The sequence below is a fragment of the Crocodylus siamensis genome, chromosome 13 (assembly GCF_052110815.1).
Source record: "Crocodylus siamensis isolate JL-2025a chromosome 13, ASM5211081v1, whole genome shotgun sequence".
NCBI classification, from domain to species: domain Eukaryota; kingdom Metazoa; phylum Chordata; order Crocodylia; family Crocodylidae; genus Crocodylus; species Crocodylus siamensis.
Genome location: NC_143407.1, coordinates 32753621 through 32775179, shown reverse-complemented (window position 1 = coordinate 32775179; position 21559 = coordinate 32753621). Strand labels below are relative to the sequence as shown.

The following is a 21559-nucleotide window of genomic DNA, read 5'->3' as shown; positions in this document are numbered from 1 at the left end:
AAGATAAATGAACATGTTACAGTAATTGCAGTCCCCCTAATAGAAGAAAACAAAGGATGTCATGGGGCGACCCAATGCAGGCTGGAAGGATGAGGACACATCAAAGGCAACAAGGCTCGTTCAAAGCCCCAGCTTAATTGTCAATTAAGCATGCATAAGGAGGACAATGCCATGACAACGCGGGGCTGCATGCTGGTGCATTATTGTAAAGCCAGGAGGAGAACACTGAAAACAGCTGATTTTGCTGACAATGTGCTTGTAGGGCACCTTGTAAGCAATCAGCCTATGACAGAAGGGCAAACTTCTTGCCTGTCATCCCCATTGTGTGGGACATTCCAGGGTTAGGGTCACATTTTGGTCATCATGTACTTGCTGTATGTGGAATAGATACGCTCTTGCTGAACTCCATGACTTCTGTAGGGATGGCCAATAGCCCTTGTCCCCAGCAAGCCTGCTTTCACAAGCACATCACTGCCATACATCCAGGACCCCCATAGCTTTTATGCTGCCTAGATCCCAACTACACTTACGTTCTAAAGTGCACAGCCCACACTCTTCTCTCATCGCGCTGATGCAAATCCAAACCGACTCTTTTAGCTTTGGTGGATTTACCCCAGAGCACAGTTTGGTTGCATGCCATCTTGCATGGTTGTAGAGCCCACCTTAAGAAGGGTCTGATTTTAGAAGAGGCAGATCATTTGTACGCGTCGCCCACTCTGCACCTAGAGCTCCAACTGGGCTTGCAGGGGAAGATGCATCAAAATGATAAATGCATCAAATTAAACATTTAGCTCTGGCCACAAATGTTGGAGGCCCGTTTCAGAGAGGAATCGAATTCATTCCTATCTGAAAAGCACACCAAGATCCTTGGATGGGAAGCACTCACAAGTATCCAGCCCATTTGTTAGGACAGGTGACAAAGTGACCTGGCCGAATGAGTCCAGCTCAGCAAATAATGTCTATCAAAGCACTACTTCAGTTGATTCAGCGCTGAATAGAGAGAGATGCAAACAGGAACTGTGTGGGTTTAAGCCTTTCAGGAGTGCGCTGGATACAGCATCTTCAAACTTCCCTTCTCTGATACTTCCCTTTCCATCTCTCTCCAACTCTAGTCCCCTTGTTCATTCTGTGAGGCCTTTGTGTAAAATCCAGCTGCTCAACTACAGTATCCTCACAGAGGCATACAAGTCTGGCACTACAGGATTCCTTCCCCTCTGCTAATACCAACACCCAGAGCCATGACTAGAGCCACTAGTCTTGGCAGCTCTGGGCTATAATGTAGCAGGGCTTCACACTTGATGGATAGCTGCAGCATCCACAGCTTTGAATGTACCAGCAGCTCGCAGTCAGCTGGAGGATTTGCAGCAGGGATAGATGGAAAAGCCATGGGAGGCTGGCATGGAGCAGCATCACGTTATGGTCTGCAGCCTCTCAGCTATGGGGAGAGAAGGACTTTCAGTGCAAGCTCGTGCCCAGTGCCACCTCTGGTCTTCATGCTTTCACTAGCCACAGCTGGAATTTCAACGATGGAGCTAGAGTAGCGTCTTGGGGATGTATGTGGCCCCTCAGCTCATTCTCCAGCTACAGAGACAGTTCCTCATCCAGCTGAAGCATCTGTAAGTGCCTGGAAGCTGGGGACCAATTTTACTACCGGCAGCATGAGAACTCAGACAAGCAGCCCCATCCTTTGGTCTTTGCCCCCATCAACTGCTCCTTTCATCCGAACCTCAGACTGGAAACTCTCCAAGGCCAGGATGTGCATGTCAACGAGAAACCACCACTCTGGTGGCTCTGTACAGAGAGGGCTTTTCAAGACACAGGTTGGCTTCATCCCCCTCCCCACCCCATTCCAGATGGATTTGGGATGGCTCTGATCTGATTGTCTCCCTTCCATAAAAAAAAAAAAAGGAAAGGAGAAGAGGCCACTGCATTGCTCTGTAACCCATCAAGCCGGCCCAGCCATGAGAGCTGGTGACCCCACAGTGACCCTCCTGCGACCCTGGGGCTTGTCAGAAAGCTGCCCTCTTTTGTGTGCCGCTGGAGCTTGCTGACTTTGGTGTGCAGATTACAGGTACAATGACAATGGGGATTGTTTTCCCGACAATGCCCGACACCACTGCTCAAGCCCAGGCCCTCTCTGATTAGCTTCCACTTTCTTAGGAGCTGGGTCTTTTCCAGTTCTCTCTCCCTCCCCTCCACTGCCCGGCCCCGCAGCTGAAGCCCCGTTGGGATCTGCTCGTTTGGTCCTTCCCTTGCCTTGTGGGTCCTTTCCCTTTCCCTGCCAGTCTCTCATTAATAGGGAACGCAGGCCCAGGAACGCATGCCATTCCTAAAGGGGAAAGAGCTGACAGATCGCTGTTCCAGTGCCTTCCTCCTCCAGTCCAGAGCATCCCTTGGAGAAAGGAGCTCTGTTTCCTGAATAACGTTCCCCTGGCTTATAGGAAAGAGGGGCATGTGGGCACTGACACCTGTCTTTAATGGTGGAATGGGCCCACGAATGATGACAACCAACCAACCAGTCCCTTAGACCCGTCAGCTCAGAGCACAGCACCCTAAACACCCTCTCTCTTTCTGGGCTGGGGGTAGAGATGCACAGTTCTGTTTTCTGCTGGGACCCAGAGTAGGAGTCCACGCACCCCTTTCTTCCACATCTCCTGTTCTCGGCCTGCAGAAATGCTGCCACGGCAGGGGGTGGTACGAACTCACCCCAGACTGTCGCTTGCACTGTCCTTTAAGGGCAGAGCTATGCATCTGGCAATGCTTTGCCCTCCTCAGGTGAAAAAAGCGCCTTGGGGGTTAACCCCACGTGCCCCTGGTTTCCGATGCACACCCAGCTCAGTCCTGAAAGGCCAAGGTGTTCTAGCAATGGCAGCCGGGCCAACAGGGCAGAGTCGAGCTCAAATGCTCTCCCCTCTGCCTAGCACACAGCTATGCCCACTGCTGTATCTGCCACCCTCCTCCATGGCTTTTCCCCTCCGTCAGCGTGGCAGCCTGAGTCAGTGCCAGGCACGCTCCACGGACATCGCTGCTGCGTGGGCTGGGGGCCAAAACCTGCTCACAGGAAACCCTCACCCCTACTTCACTCTCCGTCCTCTTACCATGACACAGACTTCACAAACAAGTGCCCATGCAGCAAAGCCTAGAGCCTCCATCCTATCCAGGCATGGGGCTCGGCCTGCAGATTGCTCATCCCAGGCCCACAGCCTCAGGAGCTATGTTTCAAGGTAACACAACGGACTCAATTCCCCACTCCTACCACTGTCGGTCCATTGATTTTCCTGCATTTTTCCTGATTCCACAGAAGAACCCCTGGCAGCTCCACATGACAAAAGGTCTCTGCCTTGCCCATTTCTCTTTCTACTGCAGCCGCTGCGTGGGATCTATTTAATCAAACTGGCCAGAAGCAAAGGGAAGCCCTGCCCCTGTTGAAATCCAACCTGCTCTATCGGATAAATCAATACTCAAGAGTCAGACCTTGCTCTTATCTGCCACCTTCGTGTTTGCATTACAACAGCACCCACAAGCTGCACATGAGATCAGGGAGATTCCCACACATTTTATGAGGGGCAGAGCCTGCTCCACCGAGCTGACAAGCTAAAGGGATGAGAGTAACAGAAGTCTAGACTGAGAATAGGAAAGTCCAGTTGTTCCCCATGGTACAGATGGAGAACGAAGTCCAGAAAGATTCAGTGGCCAGCTTGAGTCACCAAGCAGTTGGTGGCACTGAGCCACCCCAGAACCATCCCAATACCTTAACCACGAGGCTGCGAGTCTGGAGACAAGGGGATTATGGACACACATGCACACACAAGACAACCATTTTCAAATATCTCAAAGGCTGCAATAATGAAGATGAAGAAACATTGTTCTCTTGTACCACAGAGGACAGGACGGGAGGCTGCGGGTCTCAGCTACAGCCAGTGGTCATCTAGATTAAATCGAAGGGAAAACCCAAGCAGCGGGGAGAAGGGACAAGCTGCCTAGGGCAGAGCTGCTTCATGCCCACAGTCTGTTTGGGCTGGGTTGGAAAGGGGCTGGCTTACCTGACATTTTGCTGGGCGGCGAGGAGCTGGGCTGGGTGTGGTGGGGCGAGCTGTGGGAGAGCAGGAGGTTCATACTGTGCGGCTGGCCCGTGCTGTAGGCGTCCATGGCCAGCTTCTGACGGAAGGCCTCCTCTTTCCGCCGGTTCGCAAACCAGTTGTAGACGCGAACCTCGGTCACCAGGTTGGAACCCAGCCCGTGCGCTTTGGAAGGGGACACCCCACGCTGGAGGCACTCTGCCCTGCGGGGAAGAGGACGACACTTTGGAACAGGGTGCTATGCCCAAACACCGTCACCCCGGCCCAGCACTGCCAAAGCACATGTAGGTGCCAGTCAATCTGCCTCCATGCCACCCCGTGAGCGAGGTAAGATTGGAACAGCCCCGTTTTACCCTAGGGGAAACTGAGGCAGAAAGGAAAAGGTAACATGGTTATGGCCCCACAATGCATTGGTGGCAGAGCAGCTAGCTCAACCTCTCTTCCGTGGAGGTGACCTACACACCTCATCTAACACAGATATGGAAATGGCCTGCTCAGCAGTTTCTCAACACTTCACAGGCCTCAATGTATTTATCCTCACAAGCTCCGCTCCTGGAGGGGAAAGCACTGTTATTCCATCTAATAGATGGAGAACTGAGGCACAAAGCAGGCAAGCAACTTGCCAGAGGTCATAAGGGAAGTTTGTAGCAGAGCAGGGACATGAATCCAAGTCCCAAACTAATGCTATAACCATTGATCCAGGCTTCCTCAACCTCTGCCTTGTAGTTCTGGTGCCAGTCCAAGGATGCATATAAAATTATGCATTCAAATGCATTCAAGAACCCCAAGAGGGGCCTGGTGGGGCTTTGGGGGTAGATCTGAGCTGACATTTAGGATGGGGGGGCTGCCCAAACCTAGCCAACTCCTCACTAATCAAGAGTGAGAGAGAGGCACCAAGTCCAGCTGTGCACAGAGGTGCTGCTGGGCTCTGGACAAGCCGGGATGTAGACCATGACAGGCTTTGCCGGATGGGACCTGCGAGTGCACAGTCGACTCCTAACACGTGAGGACACACAGCAGCTTCAGCAGAGTCAGGGTCAGCGATGCACATGCCGGGACCATCTTCCAGATCAGAGCCTCAATCAGCAGAACCCACTCATCCGCTCCGACAATGAAACACTAGGCAGAAGGCTAGTCTACATGGTGCCACCTTCTGCTTGATTTCAGAACCACCTCTCTGAAACACTAGGGAAACCAAACCCTGCAAGCTTTGCAACTCATTTCCTCCTCCAAGGTGGAAGCCAAGAGTGCAGAAGCAGCAGGACGGTGAGGAAGGGATGGAACAGCGTCTCCAGGATCACCAACATTTATCAGCAGGTCTTGGCAAGCTCCCTCTCCTACAGCCTAGGACAATAGAGCCGCGGCTGGGTTGGCTCATTTGTTTGTTTTAAACAAAGGCTCTCAACTCAGTCGGGAGACAATGGGTGGGGGATGCAGCCCGGAGCCAAGCCAGCGCCCGGTTTACCTATTGCATTCCTCCACCAGCGCCTCCCTTTCCTCCTTGCTCGGGTTCTTTTGGCGGTCGTAGGCCTGGTACAAGATTTGTTGCGAGGCAGGCCCCCATTTGAAGCGATTCCGCCGCATCTTCTTGCTGGGGGTTTCAGAGCAGGCGTCATCAAGCTGCCCCACGCCCTGGCTCTGCTGATTGAACTCTGGAAAGAGAAACAGCAGCTGATCCTGACTGCTTTTGTCTGTCATATTTCCAGAACCCTGGACTGTCTGGTTGAACTCTGAAAGAGAAAGGAGCAAGATTTGATCGGGCCTATAGCCACTGCCACTCAGAAAGGAACCTTCAATCACATGCATATTGTCACATTGCTTCCTCATGCTTGTCTGTCTGTCTCTGCGCCCGCCTGCTGCCTTGTCTTTCCCCGACTGCCAGCTCTCTGGGGCTGGCACCGTTTTGCAAGACCCACCGTGGGGTTCTGCTGCAGAGCCGGGGTTCCCAGCTGCTTCGCGAAAACAAGCCAGCATGGCTTTTAAACTCTGACCCTTGAATATCAACCCAGTGACTCCTGTTCCTAGCCCTGCCGTGTCTGCTAGGACAGACGTGCTCAGTGGTGACAGACCAAGTACAGGACGTATCAGCCACGCCGACCCCACCCAAGCCCCACTGCCATCAGGAACAAGGTCAATAGCATTATCCTCAGATATGGGAGACTGGGGCTGGGTAATCACATCAGTCCAGGCCTCTGATCTCTGCTATAGAGCCTCAGTGTGATTGCTGCCAGGGGAGAAAAAAAAAAGGCTATTGTTTCAAATGCAGCCTGGATCCTGGCCAGCTGAGAGTGGGGAGCCCTTTCCTCCAGCCCTTCCCAAACCTGTCCACTTCCTAGCAGTGAAAATCATGAAGAATGAGCACACCACCAGCTCTGGGGCACAGCTCTGTGTAGCTTTTCACGTTGCTTCTCCCATGGGAAAAGCACCTGGCTGTTGGCACATTAATGCTTTTGCAAACCAGCTGAAGTGGCCCTTTGCTCTCTGGATCGATCCCACCCGGCTCTCGGCAGTGTCCATGCCAAGCCAAGCTGGCAGCCTGACACGGATGTAACCCAGCCCAGGACGTGTCCTCAGCTATTTGTCAAGAGCTGCCAGTGCACTCTGCAGGCCCCTTTGTGTGGGGAAGGTGAGAGGCATGCGTGGTGAGACGTGTTCCTGAGAGGCACAGGTCTCCTCACCTACTTGTGCCCCTGCTTCCTCATCTGAGGCTCTCCTCCCTCATGAGAACAGCAATATTTCAGAAGCCCCTGTTTCTGCCCAAAGCATGAGCATGAATAAATGACCAGCAATGGGCCATCCCCAGATGAGCAGACTGCCCCTTGAGAAGGGGACCCCGTGGGTGTCCTCCTTCCTCTCCCTGTGCCTCAGGTCCCTCAGCTGCACTGCAGCTCTACCCTGCCTCTTCCTGATCTCCAGACAGTGATACCACGGGGCAGGAGGCATCCCTTGCTAGGGGAATATTCACATGGACTCAACGGGAAGCCAAGGGGTGTCCTCCCGAGACGTGACACAACTCCAAACCACGAGGAGTGGAGCTGTTAGTGCAGCGCCACGTGCAAGCTCGTGGGAGAAGCCGCAGGCAGGCAGATACCCGACTTGGCAGGCAGCGCATGTGCAGCGGGCACTGTGCTGGAGCAATGCAGGCCCTGATCCGAGCTGGGCTCTGCACAAAAACCACCGGGGATGCATCCAGGTGGGTGTGCTTACAACCCGCTTTGATTCCTGCTCCATCCAAAGTTTAAAACCAACTGCACGGCTGGGGTAGCAGCATTTCTAGTCAGGCAGTGCAACTTCATGGCCCACTGTCATCTACCTGATCCCTTCTAAATTCTTCACAAGCGTTAATGACCCTCCCTCCTTTTTAATGGGTCTTGATGGTCCACCAATCAGGCTAGCCTTTCTTCTCCAATTTCACTGTCTGCTAGCTGCTCCTCCTCATGGAGCTCCTCTTTTGCAGCCCTGCAGGTTGTTTTTAGCTCCTTCGTATAAAGTTATATTTGTTTTTGCTTCCATCTTAAACTGAATAAGGCAGCCCTAGGTCCCCAGTGTATTAGTAAAGTTTCTAGTTTATTTTTAACTGGAGAAAAATGTGCGTCGTGTTATGTGGGATGACACCCCTCATCATCTGCACCCCCCTTTTTAAAATTTTAGATCAAAAATACACTGGCAGTGGCTGAGTCTGAGGCAGTCTGCCCTGCAGCCTGGTGGCAGTGAGTTGATTTTTCATCCAGATCTTTTATACTTGCAAAACATATTTTAATGGACCCAGGTTCATGCTCAGTCTGCTCCAGGCAGGACCTTGGGAGCACAGCCCTGAGGACCAAGAGGGGTGGGGAGTTCTGGTGGCTCAGATAAGGTTTTGTTCTGCTCGGGACATAGGGTTGCCAACCCTCCCGGCTTGGCCAGGAGTCTACTGGAATCGGCATTGATTTCCCGGTGACTACTGAAAGCAATCCAGGAGATTTTAATAGGATATTTTAAGACAATAAACTAATATATGTTAGAAAAAAAAATCTCCCAGAATAGCTTCAGTCAAAGTTGGCACTCTACTGGGACACGGGTTGAGCTGTCCCCAGCATGGCAGTTTCCCCTCCCCTTCGGGCGACTGCTGCCAGCCTTCTCCAAGATACAGGCATAGATGCATGTTCTCAAGTTGTTATTGATGTGTACAGGGCTCACTGAGCTGTGCAGCAGCTCCTTTCATGGGAAGGCCTATATAGGGCATACATATTCATGGCTTGGGTTCCCGTGCCTGCATGTACTTGTTCAGGGAGGATTTGGTGAACTTAGAATAATGCATTAAGAGTCAGGCAGTCAAACTTCAAACAATCCCCTGAATCCTGCCTCTCTTTGTTCCTCTAGAAGGGCCCTCCTTCGCTCCAGCTCCATTTCAAATTAATTGGAAACAAACACACTCCTACAGAAATAATGGGGCCGAAAGCAACTCATGTATGCAGCAGGATTTCGGTTTCCAAACCTCACACCCTGAGCCATGGCAGCGCAGCATGCGCACCCAGAGAAGGGGTGACCTTCCTCGCCTGCCCGCCGCAGAGGTGGGACATGTCAGCAAAGCCGTAAAGGGAGGCTGATGGCAGGTTTTATTATTCTCAGTTTTGCTGCGAAATTCTCCCTCTTTCTATAATGGCTTTTTCCCTTGTGACAACAAGGGAAGCAAAAAGTGCAGGGCAAAGTTGGAGCAGACATGGGATTTTTTTCTTTCTAAAGTCTCCAGGTGTCTTTCCAAAGCACTGACATTGCATTCTAAAAACTGTCTGGGCTTCCCATCTTTCCCGAGCAAATGGGAGGCTGCATCTTCCTGCAGGCCAAAGTTGGAACAATTTTTCTCAGATACTCATTAAAGTCTAGTCCTGCCCATCTCCCTGCACATGAACAGCCCTACTGAAGCCAGTGGGATTCCTGGTAGTAATAAGAGTTGTTTCATGAGGAGCTTCCTATACGGCCTCCTTCCGTATCACCCGGCTCAACGGCTCAGGCTACACACTGAGATCCAAGTAGGTGAAAAAGGAACTATGAAGACTCCAAAACTGGTCTGCATTTTTCGTTACCTAAAGTGGGACCTAGGGATTTTGCAGGTTTTTTTTTTAAAAAGGACGCTGCCAAGTTAAAAATCCAATTTAAAAAAAATAATAGAAAGGGTCCCGGAGCAGGCAACAGTGTCCCTGCTTCTACTGTTATTAACTTAGATCATTCAAGCAAGAATGTGACGGTTCTAATTAACTGTCCTCCACTTGTGCAATTTGTTTGAACAGCGAAACTGGAAGAGTCAAAGACTAGGTCAGGCAGTCCATTGTCCTGTCCTTGGCGGGGAAGATAGTCTGCTGTCCCAAGGAAAGGGTCCCTTGGAGACTGTTTGACAGGCTAATGCCGCAGAAGTTGCTGTTGGGAAGCTTCTCACACAGAAATCATTTCCCTCTGAATTTCAGCTCATCACCAATCCATCTCCTTTGGTCAAATATGAGCTAATTCATGTGCCTCAGCTTACTGAGCACTTACTCAATCAAGTAGTGCACCTTTCCTTTTTAGGGCTGATCCCCATAAACCCCCCTGCCCTCCCCAGTGATTTCAGTAGGAACAAGATCACATCCTCAAGATCTTATTCTCACTAGTCACCCCCTTGGCTGTATATTATTGCTGGCCTGAGTCAGACACTACCCAAAGAAGCCAAGTTCTCTTGCAATTTTTTTTTTGTGGGGGGGGGGAGCTGTTTTTGTTTTTCTTTGATGGGGATTGTTTTATTATATTATTTTTTACAGGTGGAATATATTGATCTCTGCATCACTCAGGTCTCACTTAAATAGGCAGAAGATATGTTCAAAGGGCATAACCTACCCATATAATGCAAGTCTCATCCTAAAAATCGGCACTAATTTGTGATCTGTTGTTCTGTCCTGTAGCTATGAACCTTTCTGATTCTCATCCATTAGCAGAGGCTGCAAGCTAATTTAAAAACAGGGGAGTTTTAACACTTTTTTCTTTAATTCATAACTCTGTTTCTATTAAAATTAGGATTTGCCCCTAAAATATTGCTGCTTTATTCCAACCAGTACAGCAATCATTTTAAGGACGCAAATGAAAATACTGTGCAAAATATTTTCCCCCTCAAATATTCACATGAAAAACAGATTGGACTCCCTCTATTTTGTTCACCTCCCAGTTTTAGAGACCATTTCACATAACTCTGCACCACTGCTAATAAAGCCATTGATAGGGACAGCCAGAAACTCAGCAATTTTCAAGTATTAAACAAAATTACCCAGAGGCTCAAATCCAGCAAAAAATAGTTAAGCACATGCCTCACTTTGCAGAGGAGATCTGACTACTCATATGGATCTAGACAGGCACCTCGTTTAAAACACCCTTTAAAAACAGGGGCACAGGGCATGAATATTTGCCTCCTGAAACCTAAATGCAAGAGCTATATCCAACCCATCCATGATCAGGGGATGGGATTAATGTGTCCAGTTCAAGCAGCCAGAATTTCAAATGGCCCCAACCAATGGTTTAGGGAGAAGCTACAAATCAAGAATGATTTGCAAAATACTTTTGCTTGGAGCCACAGTGCTAGCAGTAAGTGCCGGAGTCCAGTCCTACCCAACAAAGCATGTGCTTACCCATGCACACGGTCTGATGTGCTTAAAGCCAAACGTTTGCTTTAGTGAGTGGAGGCCTTGATAAATACACCAAGCTGGCCGGTGCAGTCACTTTGATGAGCGGATCTGCACCTTAAGAGGCCCCTCTGCCTTGCAACAAAGCCTGGAAAAGTCAGAGCGGTTAAACCAGGGTACTTACGTCTGAGGATCTCTCGCTGCTTGCGGACGTACCACGTGTAGAGCGCCGCCCGCTTTTGCGTTTTCATGGGGGTGCCCTTGTTGAGGTGCTGGGAGAGGTGAGACTGGTTCAAGCCGGTGACATCCACCACCTCCCTCTGGGGGATGTTGTGCTGCTGCATGTAACCCTTGATCATTTTTGCAGCCCGCCAGGGGTCTTCGCTAAATAGGAGAGAAAAGGGTTAATGTCACCTGTGGAAAGGGCTCAGGATCAGCAATTCTAGAGGTAGAGCCTCAGGCTGAGGAACTGTTCCTAAAGCAATGGTACCACTGTGATTTCTGACCTCAGGCGAACCCAGCATCCACTACTGATGGGCAGAAAACCCCACAAGAGGACTCCCTGGCAGGCACCAAGGAGAGCAGTCTTAGGCTAGGAACAGACATTGCATTTGCCCCTGGATAAACTGTGCCATTACAAAAATATCTCGGGCTGGCTGCGTACGCACATTGCCCTTCTGATCATGGTTTAGCGAGTGGCTGAATGCACTGCTACTTTTTTGCCATTGACTCAGTGACACAATCCTGTGGTAACTCTGCAGACACACTTTGCAATATCCTGGGATAAACTTTTACTATTTCTTACTGGGGAAACTTTTTTTTTAGGATTTATCCCAGGACAACAGAAACAGATGTCTGTATGGCTGCACTTTATCCTGGGGTAAAATGTTTTATCCTAGGATAAACGTGACATCTGTTTGCAGCCTTATGGGCTACAGGCAAGCTTCCTTAAAGAAGCTGCACGAAACTAGCATGGAGAAAGAAACGCTGGAAGGAGCAGTTTGGGGTCCCATCCTGCTCTTTTTGAAAGCAAAGCCAAAGTTCCCAAGTGACTTTTGAAGAGAAAATCCAGCAAATATGGTTGGTAGAATCGTGACAGGTGACTGCACTGCCTTTTCCCTTGGGACTAGTCCTATTGATCTGCAGTCAAACAACTGAGAGCAGGTCGGGTTTAAATCTTTCAAAGCCAAAGTTCCCAGGTGAACTGACTCGGACCCACTGGTGTCTGATCCAAAAACTTGAGCCTTCCCGTCACACTTGACTTCCAGTGGGAGTTAACCGCTGCTGGTTGCAAAGTGAATTTGGGAAGGCTGCCCAGTGGTGAAAGCAGAGAACGGGCAGACAGGAACTCTGGACCCCATTGTATAATCTGGAGGCAGCTCGCTTGACCTCCCTCTATACCTCAGTTGACTCATCTGTGAACTAGGAACAATAACTTACCCACCTCACCGATATACTGTGAGGCTTACTATCTGTAAAGTTGCACCCCCGAATGAAAGGCTAAACAGATATGGTAATTATCATTACTGTTCCTGCTCATGCTAACTTCTCCCTCTGATGTCTTGTGTGCATGAGGAATTCCAATACAGGTGTTGTTATAGCGGTAAGGGCAACGGGAATAAAAAACTCTTGGTCAGACATGTTTCATTTTACCTGGCCTGTGTTTTGCCATGTTACTGCTGAGTTACATCCAAAAATAACCCCAGATCCTCCAAAAATAACCCCAGATCCTCCGAAGTGTAAAGCAAAGAACTTTGGCCCGACCACTACTGCCAAGACCCAGAACTTATCGGCTTGATCTCTACCGAGATCTGTTCAGCACCTACCAAGCACCAGCCGTGCCTGACAAATTAAATCCAGCAATAGTCCCCGGGCGCTCGCGGCTGTACATCCATGAACAGAATTGCCTGCTCGTTAATCGTGAAACTTGCCCACTGAATCAGAAACTCCAGCTCCCCTTAATGACACCTCTCTCCTCCAGACCTGCTTCCTTCTGAAGACAGCCCAAAGGGTTAATAAGCCTGAGCTGTGGCAAATCAAGAGGAGAAAGCTGGTGAAAGTTTGCTTGGAGTCAGGGTGGGCATTGGGACTTTGGTCCGAAAATACCCAGCCCCTGGTGACCTTCAGAGCATGCCGCAGCACTCATCTTTTTCTCCCAGGCATTTAAAAACAGAACGGGGGCAATCCAGAGGGAAAGAAATTATGAAGGTGTTTGGAGCTTGGAGTTGGCTGGTAGTGCTGCGTTGTAGTTACTGGTGGATCCCTGGATCCTGGAAAGATTTAAAACCGACCTGCTCTCAGTAGTTTGACTGCAGATCAGTAGGACTAGTCCCAATGGAAAAGGCAGTGCAGTCACCTGTCACGATTCTACCAACAATATTTGCTAGATTTTCGCTTCAAAATTCTCACCTCTTCTCAATGAGATGAGGATCTCAGTTTTCATCTAAGCACCAAAAAACCCCAAACTATATTTATAACCCACAGGATAACGGAGAAAAGCTGCAAAACACAAAATGACTGCACTCTAATGACTCAGAAACCAGGAGAAGTGGGGAGTGGGGAGAAAGAAATGCACTTTTATTATTTCTTTTGAATCTTGCAATATTTCAAGGCTTGGGTTCACACAGGTATGAATATTTGCAAAATAACTGCATTGCATTTTTGAGCCACAACTAGGACACGTACTATATGTTAACACCCCCGCCCTTCAGGAGACTCATATTGTTCTAAATATCAAATAAAATACAGGGTAAAAACTTTTAAATCCACTGCGCACAGATATGCAGAGGCTGGTTATTATGAAATGTAGTTAAATGACCTGGATTTCTCTGCTTTTTTTTTTTTTTTTTTGCACAGGCAAGGACCCCAAATCTAAAGAAAACACTTGTATGCTGAAAAATCCTCTTGGAACACAAGCTTGGTCGCAGCGCTGCTCGAAAATAATGAGATATTCTAATGCCGTATTTGGAATAACCATCCAACGACTTCTTCAAGTCATTTGTTATTCTGGATCCTTCCACTTGTCGAAGGAAAACAAAACAAAACAAAATATCGATTTCTTACTTTCTCTCTTGAATGCAGTTTGAAAAACAAAACTGCTCAGAATTAAAGTGAAAGCAATGCAGCAAAACGAGAAAAAAAATGACGGTCATGTGGTTATACCAAAAACACCGTTGTCCCCTATCCTGCATTCTCCAAGCACTGAAGATTTCTTCCAGGTTTAATCAGATCTGGGGTACACGGTGTCTGGAATGATGACCTCATTAGATCCAGCAGATTCCAAACTAGACACTTCCTGAATTTCAGAGCCTTTAATAAATGCTGCCTAATTATATTGGTGACTTTTTCAATGAGAGCACTTTAAAGAAGCCCTCTGCTCCATACTGGCTCCCTTCTAGGGCACCTCTCCTTGCACTGTGTGTTACACGTGCCTGCGTTTGTACACAGAACATAGATTATTTCAGTTTGATGCAGAAGTCCGACTGGTCGCAGCTCAAGATGCAATTGCGCTATACAGACAACAACAAAAAGACATCTTCTGTCTCCGGGACGTGTCATGCCCCTTTGGCCGAGTGCTCCTGACCAAGCTTCTGTGCCCACATACAACGACCTAGGATAATGGGTTTGGTACAGACAACTCTAAGAGGGGGTTATAAACCACGTCAAACGAAAGTAATTTCAAAGTGACGGTCCAAGTCTATTTCAACAAAGCGGAGAAGGGAAGATCCTGAAATGCAGAAGAGGTGAGAGCGACCGCAGAAAAGCAGTCATAAGAAGTGGCACGAACATGGCACCCTGGTCATTTGTCACTGCGCTGAATGCTAACGATCACCTCGGCTCAATGGATTTTTCAGATCACGCTGCTTGTACCGTTTCATGCCACGTCCGCAACCCCGCAAAGACGTAAGCGTCCGAGTAACTCGGACTTCAAAGGCAGCGCACACGTGAATCATTCCTTGCATGCTGCAGAATCGACCCCTTAATCGTAGCGAACAGCGCTGGATCAGGGGTTATGCAGAGTTCCCCAACCAGACAGACGGTCTGGGGAGCCTTGCATTCAATTTACAGCAAACAGAGCTGCCCTGTTCCAAACACAAATCATTTTAGAGGCGTCTTATTTGCAGGGGGAGCCAATGAGATCAGTGGGACTACTCATGTGAGTAAAGGAGGCCGTTCTTGAGCAACAGCTATTCTTTTTCCAGCCTCCTCTCCTTCCCCTGCCTGGGCCTTTCTACTGTTCTTATCACCTTTGCATCTCAAGTGAAATCCTATTTCACAGGAATAGCTGCTTGAATGAAGATCATTAACTGGCTCCTACTATGTCCACAATGCTTCCCCTTTACACCCTAGCGAATGAGCTTACCAGCGTATTTATGGACCTATGCGAATATTACAGCCTGTTCGAAGTTTTGAACACAAACACTGCCGGGTCCCGATTCTAACGTTAGTGCTTGTCCAACCAGTGAAGACAAACAATGCCACATGACCTGCCTGCCGTCCACACTAACCACAATCAGCTCTTAAATTTTGGACACCTTCTTTGTAATGTTTGGGGGTGGGGAAGCCAAGAGGGGAATGATCTACAGAGCAAAGCTCCTTGCTACGAAGGTAAGATAGCCCAGTTTGAATAAAGCAGAGCCGAGAAAAAAGCACTCATTCACAGAACAAAACTCATCTAATCCATTTTACCCCACCAATTATCAGCACAGTTCCCCCAGGCTAGGGCTACAACTCCCAGCCCTGAGGAAGCTGAACCCCGAGAGGCTCCTCAGAGCTGAAATCTGTCCGCGCCGGTGGTCCCCAGGTTATTCTTGGTTCGGGGTCCCTTTAAAGTGGAGGAGAGAGCCAGGCCTCTCGCCCCCCGACCAAGGTGAACTAACAACAGTCTGTGCCGGCTGCAAGGCCAGAATAATAAAACCAATTATTCCCATTCTTCAAGGAGCCTCCCGGTACACTGAGATCCAGAAATCCTGTGAATTGCTGTAGTTACAGCCCTTATTCTTGAGCTGCCCGGTTGTGGCTGGAAACTGAAAGCCTGTCTCACAAGACTTGCCTTCTGCCTTCCTCTGGCAAAAGCAATCATTTCACCCCACATACGAGCAGATGCTTTCATTATGAAAGTCCTCATCACCTTAAGACGAGGGCTCTCTGGACAAAAACACAGAGAGCATTCGTTATCCGCTGTAAAGGGCAGGAACAGCTCTGAAGTTTCACGGCTTTCATGACTTAGGGATGGGGATGAAGAAGGCAAAAACTGCTCGCAACACCACCTCAATTTTCCACCTGGAGATCTCCGATAAGGCAGTAGGCATTAATATCCCCATTTTATACAGAGAAAACAGAGGGACCGGAAAGTACCATGCAGAAGAGCAATGGCAGAACTGGGAATAGAGCTGAGATCTCCAGTGTGACAGGCCAGTGCTCTAAAAACACAGTCCTTGGTGTCCTTATTTCCTTAATGGAGTTTTCTATTAGAAAGGGGTTAACTAGAGACAGGATAGAGAGCATCAGGGTTAAATCTGCAGTGAAAAACTGGGCAAAATATTTCCAAAGAATGGTACATTCAACACAAAAAGAAGAAGAAATTCAAGAAAGGGAATAAAAACAGTCTGCAAATTCACATCACATTTGGCAAATATTTACAATTCCAAATAGAGGGAAACATCAAGAGGTCACCAGCTTTCATTTTGGACATTTTCATAACAAAATGCTTCATCTTGGAAGCATTGTCAACACTTTTAAAATGAATACGGTTCAACGTTTTCCTAGAAAATGGCAATTCCCATTGAACAAAATGACTTTCAAGGGGGGGAAAAAAGGTACTGAACCAAGTTACTTGAATCCACAAACAAAACAAGCGGGTTTTTTTCAAGTTAACTGAAGCATTCTGGCTGAACACAAAATGAAATCGTTCACAGTTTTTGTTTCACCTAAATAGCCTAAAAAAAATTCTGCTCTGTTTCTACCCAGGAATGATTGTCTTTTTTTCCCCAAAAAACATTTTTGGAGCTGCCACCGACCAGAAAAATGCAATATTTGCCCAAGTCTAATCTGGACCATCAGTATTCATGTGCTGATGGGAGTGAGATTGGGTGAAAGAGAGAAAAAAGGACATTTCCATAGTATTATAAAACCCAATCGTGATCCTGTGTTCCTTCCTGTTGAAATCAGTGAAGTGTTTTTCCGCGGTAAAGGTAACTGGACAAACAACAGCTGTGATAGATACTCCAAAAGGGGCATTTCTCACACACCTCCTACTCTTCTGAGTGGGACTTCTCTGTTGATAACAAAGTTGTCTCTTTGGTTGCACAAGAAGTTTCTTTCCAAGGATTCCCTAGCCCTCTCAGCCTCTTCCCCAGCCTTGAAAACAGGTAAATAAAACGCAACAACATCCTCCGAGAAATATGCCAAGAATTTATACCCGTGGATTAGAAAACAGGCTCTCTGCACAGAAGATGTATCTAATCTGGATCTCTCTGCACACACAAAGGATTAAAAGCTCCTAGGTGTGCTGTGTTCGCATTCATCGTTCCCCCTTTTATTTCAGACAGGCATTTTGCATAGCGCACTGGAACTCTGCACCGACATCACCAGAGATTCAGCTCGGCATTTCTCACTTCACCTTCAAGGGAGAGGTGGATTTTTGTACAGGGCTCCTCAGGAATCAAAGCCCAAATGGGACCAAAAACTCCTCTGGAAATCAATGCCATTGAAGAACCTAAATCCCTTTTAAAATCCTCCCCACGTGTCTGCTCTGTCTCCCTTTCGTTAGGGGGTTTTTTTAAATAAAAAAAAAGGGGGCTATTTTGGATGATATCCCCTACCATGTTTGGATGATAAGCAGTTGCCAGACCCAGTTTGAGGACAAACTAGGAGACAAACACAGGAGAAGGCAACAGGTAATTTAAGTACAGGTCAACCACCGCCAGGGTCGACCCGTGGATCTTCCACAGGGATGGGACAGGACCTTGCAGGGATATCTGAGCACAGGACAAAGTGGGTGACTGGGTCAACCGCTATTTTCTGAGCCAAGGAGAAAACACGATTTCTGCACCCTATTGGGACCCAAACCAGCCCCTTGAAGTCCAAGGAGTGAGAGCAGAGACGGGGGCAGCCTGTAGCCAGAAGAAAGGGTGGGTGACTCTCAGACCCCCGGGCTCCCACTCCAAGTACAAAGGCCTCTCTAAAGGCAAACACCAGTTCTTTGCAAAACGCTCTCCAGGGACATGGCCTGATCTTTTTTTCATCAAAGGCAAATGCTGCACTAGGTGTTAGGGCACCTGGGGAAGAGCTGCAGGACTTTGGGCAAGATCCTGCCTGTCAGCACTGTCCAGGTAAATACCCTGGTGCTGGCGGGTTGGCCAAGAGGCCCCAAGGATGCCTCTACTCGCAGAGAAGAGATGCAAGAAAATGCAGCAAGCTGCAGGGTGAGGGACGCAGACTGGACGGGACACACCTTGTTCTCCTGACTGGGAGCAGAGAGAAACAGGGGCCAGATCGCAAGAAAACACACCAAGGCACCTGGGAACAAGGAGCAGAGGCGGCCAGACCAGGAAGGCAGGGGTGGGAGCTGAGAAACAGGCTGAAAACTCCCAGGAAATTTTCCACTCAAATCAATGCCTCTTCCCCAGCTGCTGGGTCTGGGCTGAGTTAGCTTGCAAGGGAGCACTGAGCTAATGAGGACTGTTTCGCTGTTTGCCCAGCCCTCCCCCCCCATCAGTTTTATCTGCCTGGTATTGTCTCCCTGTAGGTGCAGAGCGCTGTTAACTGTCGGGGCGCAGGGACCCTAAAGCAACAATGGGGCCCGGATCCCCAGTGAGAGCCCCTGTGGACCACCGCAACAGCAGCGCTCACTGAGGGATTGCACAAGGGTGCTGGCTGGCAGAAAGTCCCTGCCAGGACGTAAGACGGTCACCCCCCACGTCCCGGCAGATATTCCCCGGAGCTGCAGCGAAGGCTCGGCCGGGCGATCTCCGGAGGGCCCTTCCTTCCACCCTGTTTTTCTAGGAGTCTGCCGCTGATGGGTGACCAACCTGGTGCTCACTGCTAGATTTAGACACACACACGGTGGCGGGCCAGGCTCTCCTTAAAGCCCCTTGGCCCAGTGATGTAAAGGGCCCTTTCTGCAAAGGAGAATCAGGCCCACAGCACAGCGGGTCACCCGCCCATGCTGGAAGGCAGGCAGGAGAGAGGGAGCTTCCAGGCGGTTGGGGCCTGCAGTTCAGAGACCCGCGGCAGGCTTTGAGGGCTGGCGTTAGAGGGGTGGAGGGCTGTGCTGCCCCTTTGTTGCCCTCCAGCAGCCTGGCCCTGAGGATCGGCGCAGAGCCCCAGCGCCCGCAGGCGGCCCCGGGCCCTTCCATCACAGCAGCCCCGCGCTGCAGCAGGGGCCTTCTCCCCTCCAAGGAGGCTCCGCAGGGCCAACCCCCACCCGCCCAGCTGCCCCCCGCTCGGCCCCACGCCCCAGGGGGAAGCAGCTGCTCTTCCCTGACTTCCGAGCCGCAAAAGAGAGATCCCCTGTAGGGCTTCCCTCTCCACGCCCCGCACTCGGGCAACCCCCGGCCCGCTGCCCCGGACGCCCGGTGGAAAGAAAGGGCTCGCCGCCCGCCCGGCTCCACGTGCGGGGCCGCCCCCGGCGGGCGCGGGAGCCCCGACGGGCGGGCGCGCCCACCTGATCATGCGGTCCACCTCGGCGCGCTGCTCCGCCGCCTCCTCCGTGTTGAGCGCCTGCAGCTCGCGCAGGATCTGCGGCGTGTCGAAGTCGTCGCCGTCCTCGGAGCCCTCGTCGCCGGACAGCTTGCCCTTGGCGTGCCCGTTGCTGAGCGGCGCGAAGCCGGCCTTGGCGTCGGGCTCGGGCCCGGCCGCGCCGGGGGACAGCGGCAGGCTCTCCAGCTTGACGCCGAAGCCGCCGGCGGGGCGGCCCATGTCCTCCAGCGCCTGCACCACCGCCTCCTTGGTGGCCCCGGAGCTGAGCAGCGCGCTGAGGAGCTCCTGCTGCAGCGAGCTCAGCTTGGACACCATCTTCCCGGGCCGGGCCGGGCCGGGCCGGGCCGGGCCGGCCGCGCGGGGAGGGAGGGCAGGCACCGAGGGGCCGGCTCCGGCCCCCGCCCCGCCTGCACCTGCCGCCCGGCGCTCGCGGCCCTCTACCTGGCCATGACCGGCGGGAGGGAGGCAATATAGCCTATGCAAATCAGCGGGCACACCATGCAAATGGCCGGGGGTGGGGTGGGCTGGGCTGGGCTGGGCTGGGGGCCGAGCCGCTCCCGCCCGGGCTCCGGCTCCGGCTCCGGCTCGCCTGGACTTCGGACCCCGCGGCGCGGGGACAGGCGGAGAGCGGCCCCGGCCGCCGCCGCCGCCAGCCCCGACGGCCGCCCGGGCCTCGGCGCATCCAGCGGCCGGAGCATTCGGCTTGCGGGCCCCTGCACGCCCTGCCGCGTGCACCTCGGGCCCCGCTGTGCATGCAGCCAAGCGCGCCGCGTGTGCACATCTCGGTGCCCTGGGCAGGCCGCCATACATACTCCACGCAGCCCCACGGACGCGGCCACATACCCCCCATGCACGCATCCAGATGCCCTGGGCACGCCACCATATACGCCTCGTACACACATCTGGGCGCGCCCCCTTGTACACACGCCACGCACACAAATGAGTGCCCTGACCACACAGCCATATACGCCCCATGCGTGCATCTGGGTACCCCACGGACGCTGCCATATACACCCCATGCATGCGTCTGGGTGTCCCGTGCATACAGCCATATACCCCGGGTACGCATCTAGGTACATATGCCCCATGCACACCCTGGGCACACTGTCATATACACCTTGTGCACACATCTAGGAGCTCTGTGCATGCAGCTATATACACCCCGCGCACACATGTGGGTGGCTCCAGGCCCACAGCCATGTATACCCCATGCATATATCTAGGTACCCGAGGCATGCCACTATATATACTCCATGCACACATCTAGGTGCCCCATTGACACTGCCATATATCCTTGTGCACACATCTAGGCGCCCTCAGCAAGCCACCATATGCACCCCATTCACATACCTGGGTGCTCTGTGCACACTTATGACTGCCTCGGGCACACAGCCAGATACACCTCAGGCTCACATCTGGGTGCCCTGGGCATGCAGCTATGTATGCCCCATGCACACCCTGGGCACATATACACCCCATGCACACATGCAGGCACTCTGCACATGCCACCATATATACCCCGTGCACACACCTAGGCAATCCGCCATATATATGCCACGCAACCATCTAGGTGCCCAGGGCTCACTGCCATATATATATACATATACCTCATGCACACATCTAGGTGCCCTGGGTATAGTGCCCTATACGCCTCGTACACACATCTAGGTGCCTTGTGCACTCATGCGCAAGGAGCATGTTGCTCTGGATCTTGCGAATTGCTCCTTCACTTTCCAAACCCCAGAGCTAAAGCATCTGTCCCTCCCGCCTTGGCTGCACCCCGGGAACACCAACTCCTGCCGGACCAGTCCCCACTTCCCCCCTCCTCCATGGGAGCCAGTGTGATGCCAAGACTGATCCCTCTGCTCCCATCTCCCCCCAGTGCTGCTCCCACTCCTGTCTAGATAACCCGGTTCCTGCCTCCTTGCCCTGAGAGCTGCAGGCTGCTCCTCCCAAGGAGGAGAAGGGTCCCATCAAGCATCCCCCTCTCCCTCCTACCCAGTGCCAGGGGACCTGGGCTGAGCCCTGGCAGGCACAAGCTGCCTTAGCCCTAGGGGTTTCCTGGCAGTCGGTCCCTGGTTCCAAGCCCACAGCTCCTTTCCCCTAAGGCAATCAAAAGCAACAAGTGGACAGCTTATCCTCCCCCAACCG

General features: G+C 51.2%; 1 protein-coding gene across 2 annotated transcripts in view; it reads right to left on the bottom strand.

The window, feature by feature from the left end:
• Positions 1 to 19815, bottom strand: part of HNF1B (HNF1 homeobox B) — a 50296-nt gene extending 30481 nt beyond the window's left edge. Inside the window, exons 1-4 of one of the 2 annotated variants that reach the window (XM_090025879.1) lie at positions 19374 to 19815; positions 10890 to 11089; positions 5545 to 5809; positions 4044 to 4282 (exon numbers count right to left, since the gene is read on the bottom strand). In XM_090025879.1, the coding sequence (XP_089882005.1) occupies positions 4044 to 4282; positions 5545 to 5809; positions 10890 to 11089; positions 19374 to 19723 (1054 nt within the window). In that variant the 5' untranslated portion in view covers positions 19724 to 19815. The remainder of the gene's footprint in view (positions 1 to 4043; positions 4283 to 5544; positions 5810 to 10889; positions 11090 to 19373) is intronic. The other variant, XM_090025880.1, reaches the window with a different exon arrangement.
• Positions 19816 to 21559: the final 1744 nt, after the last annotated feature.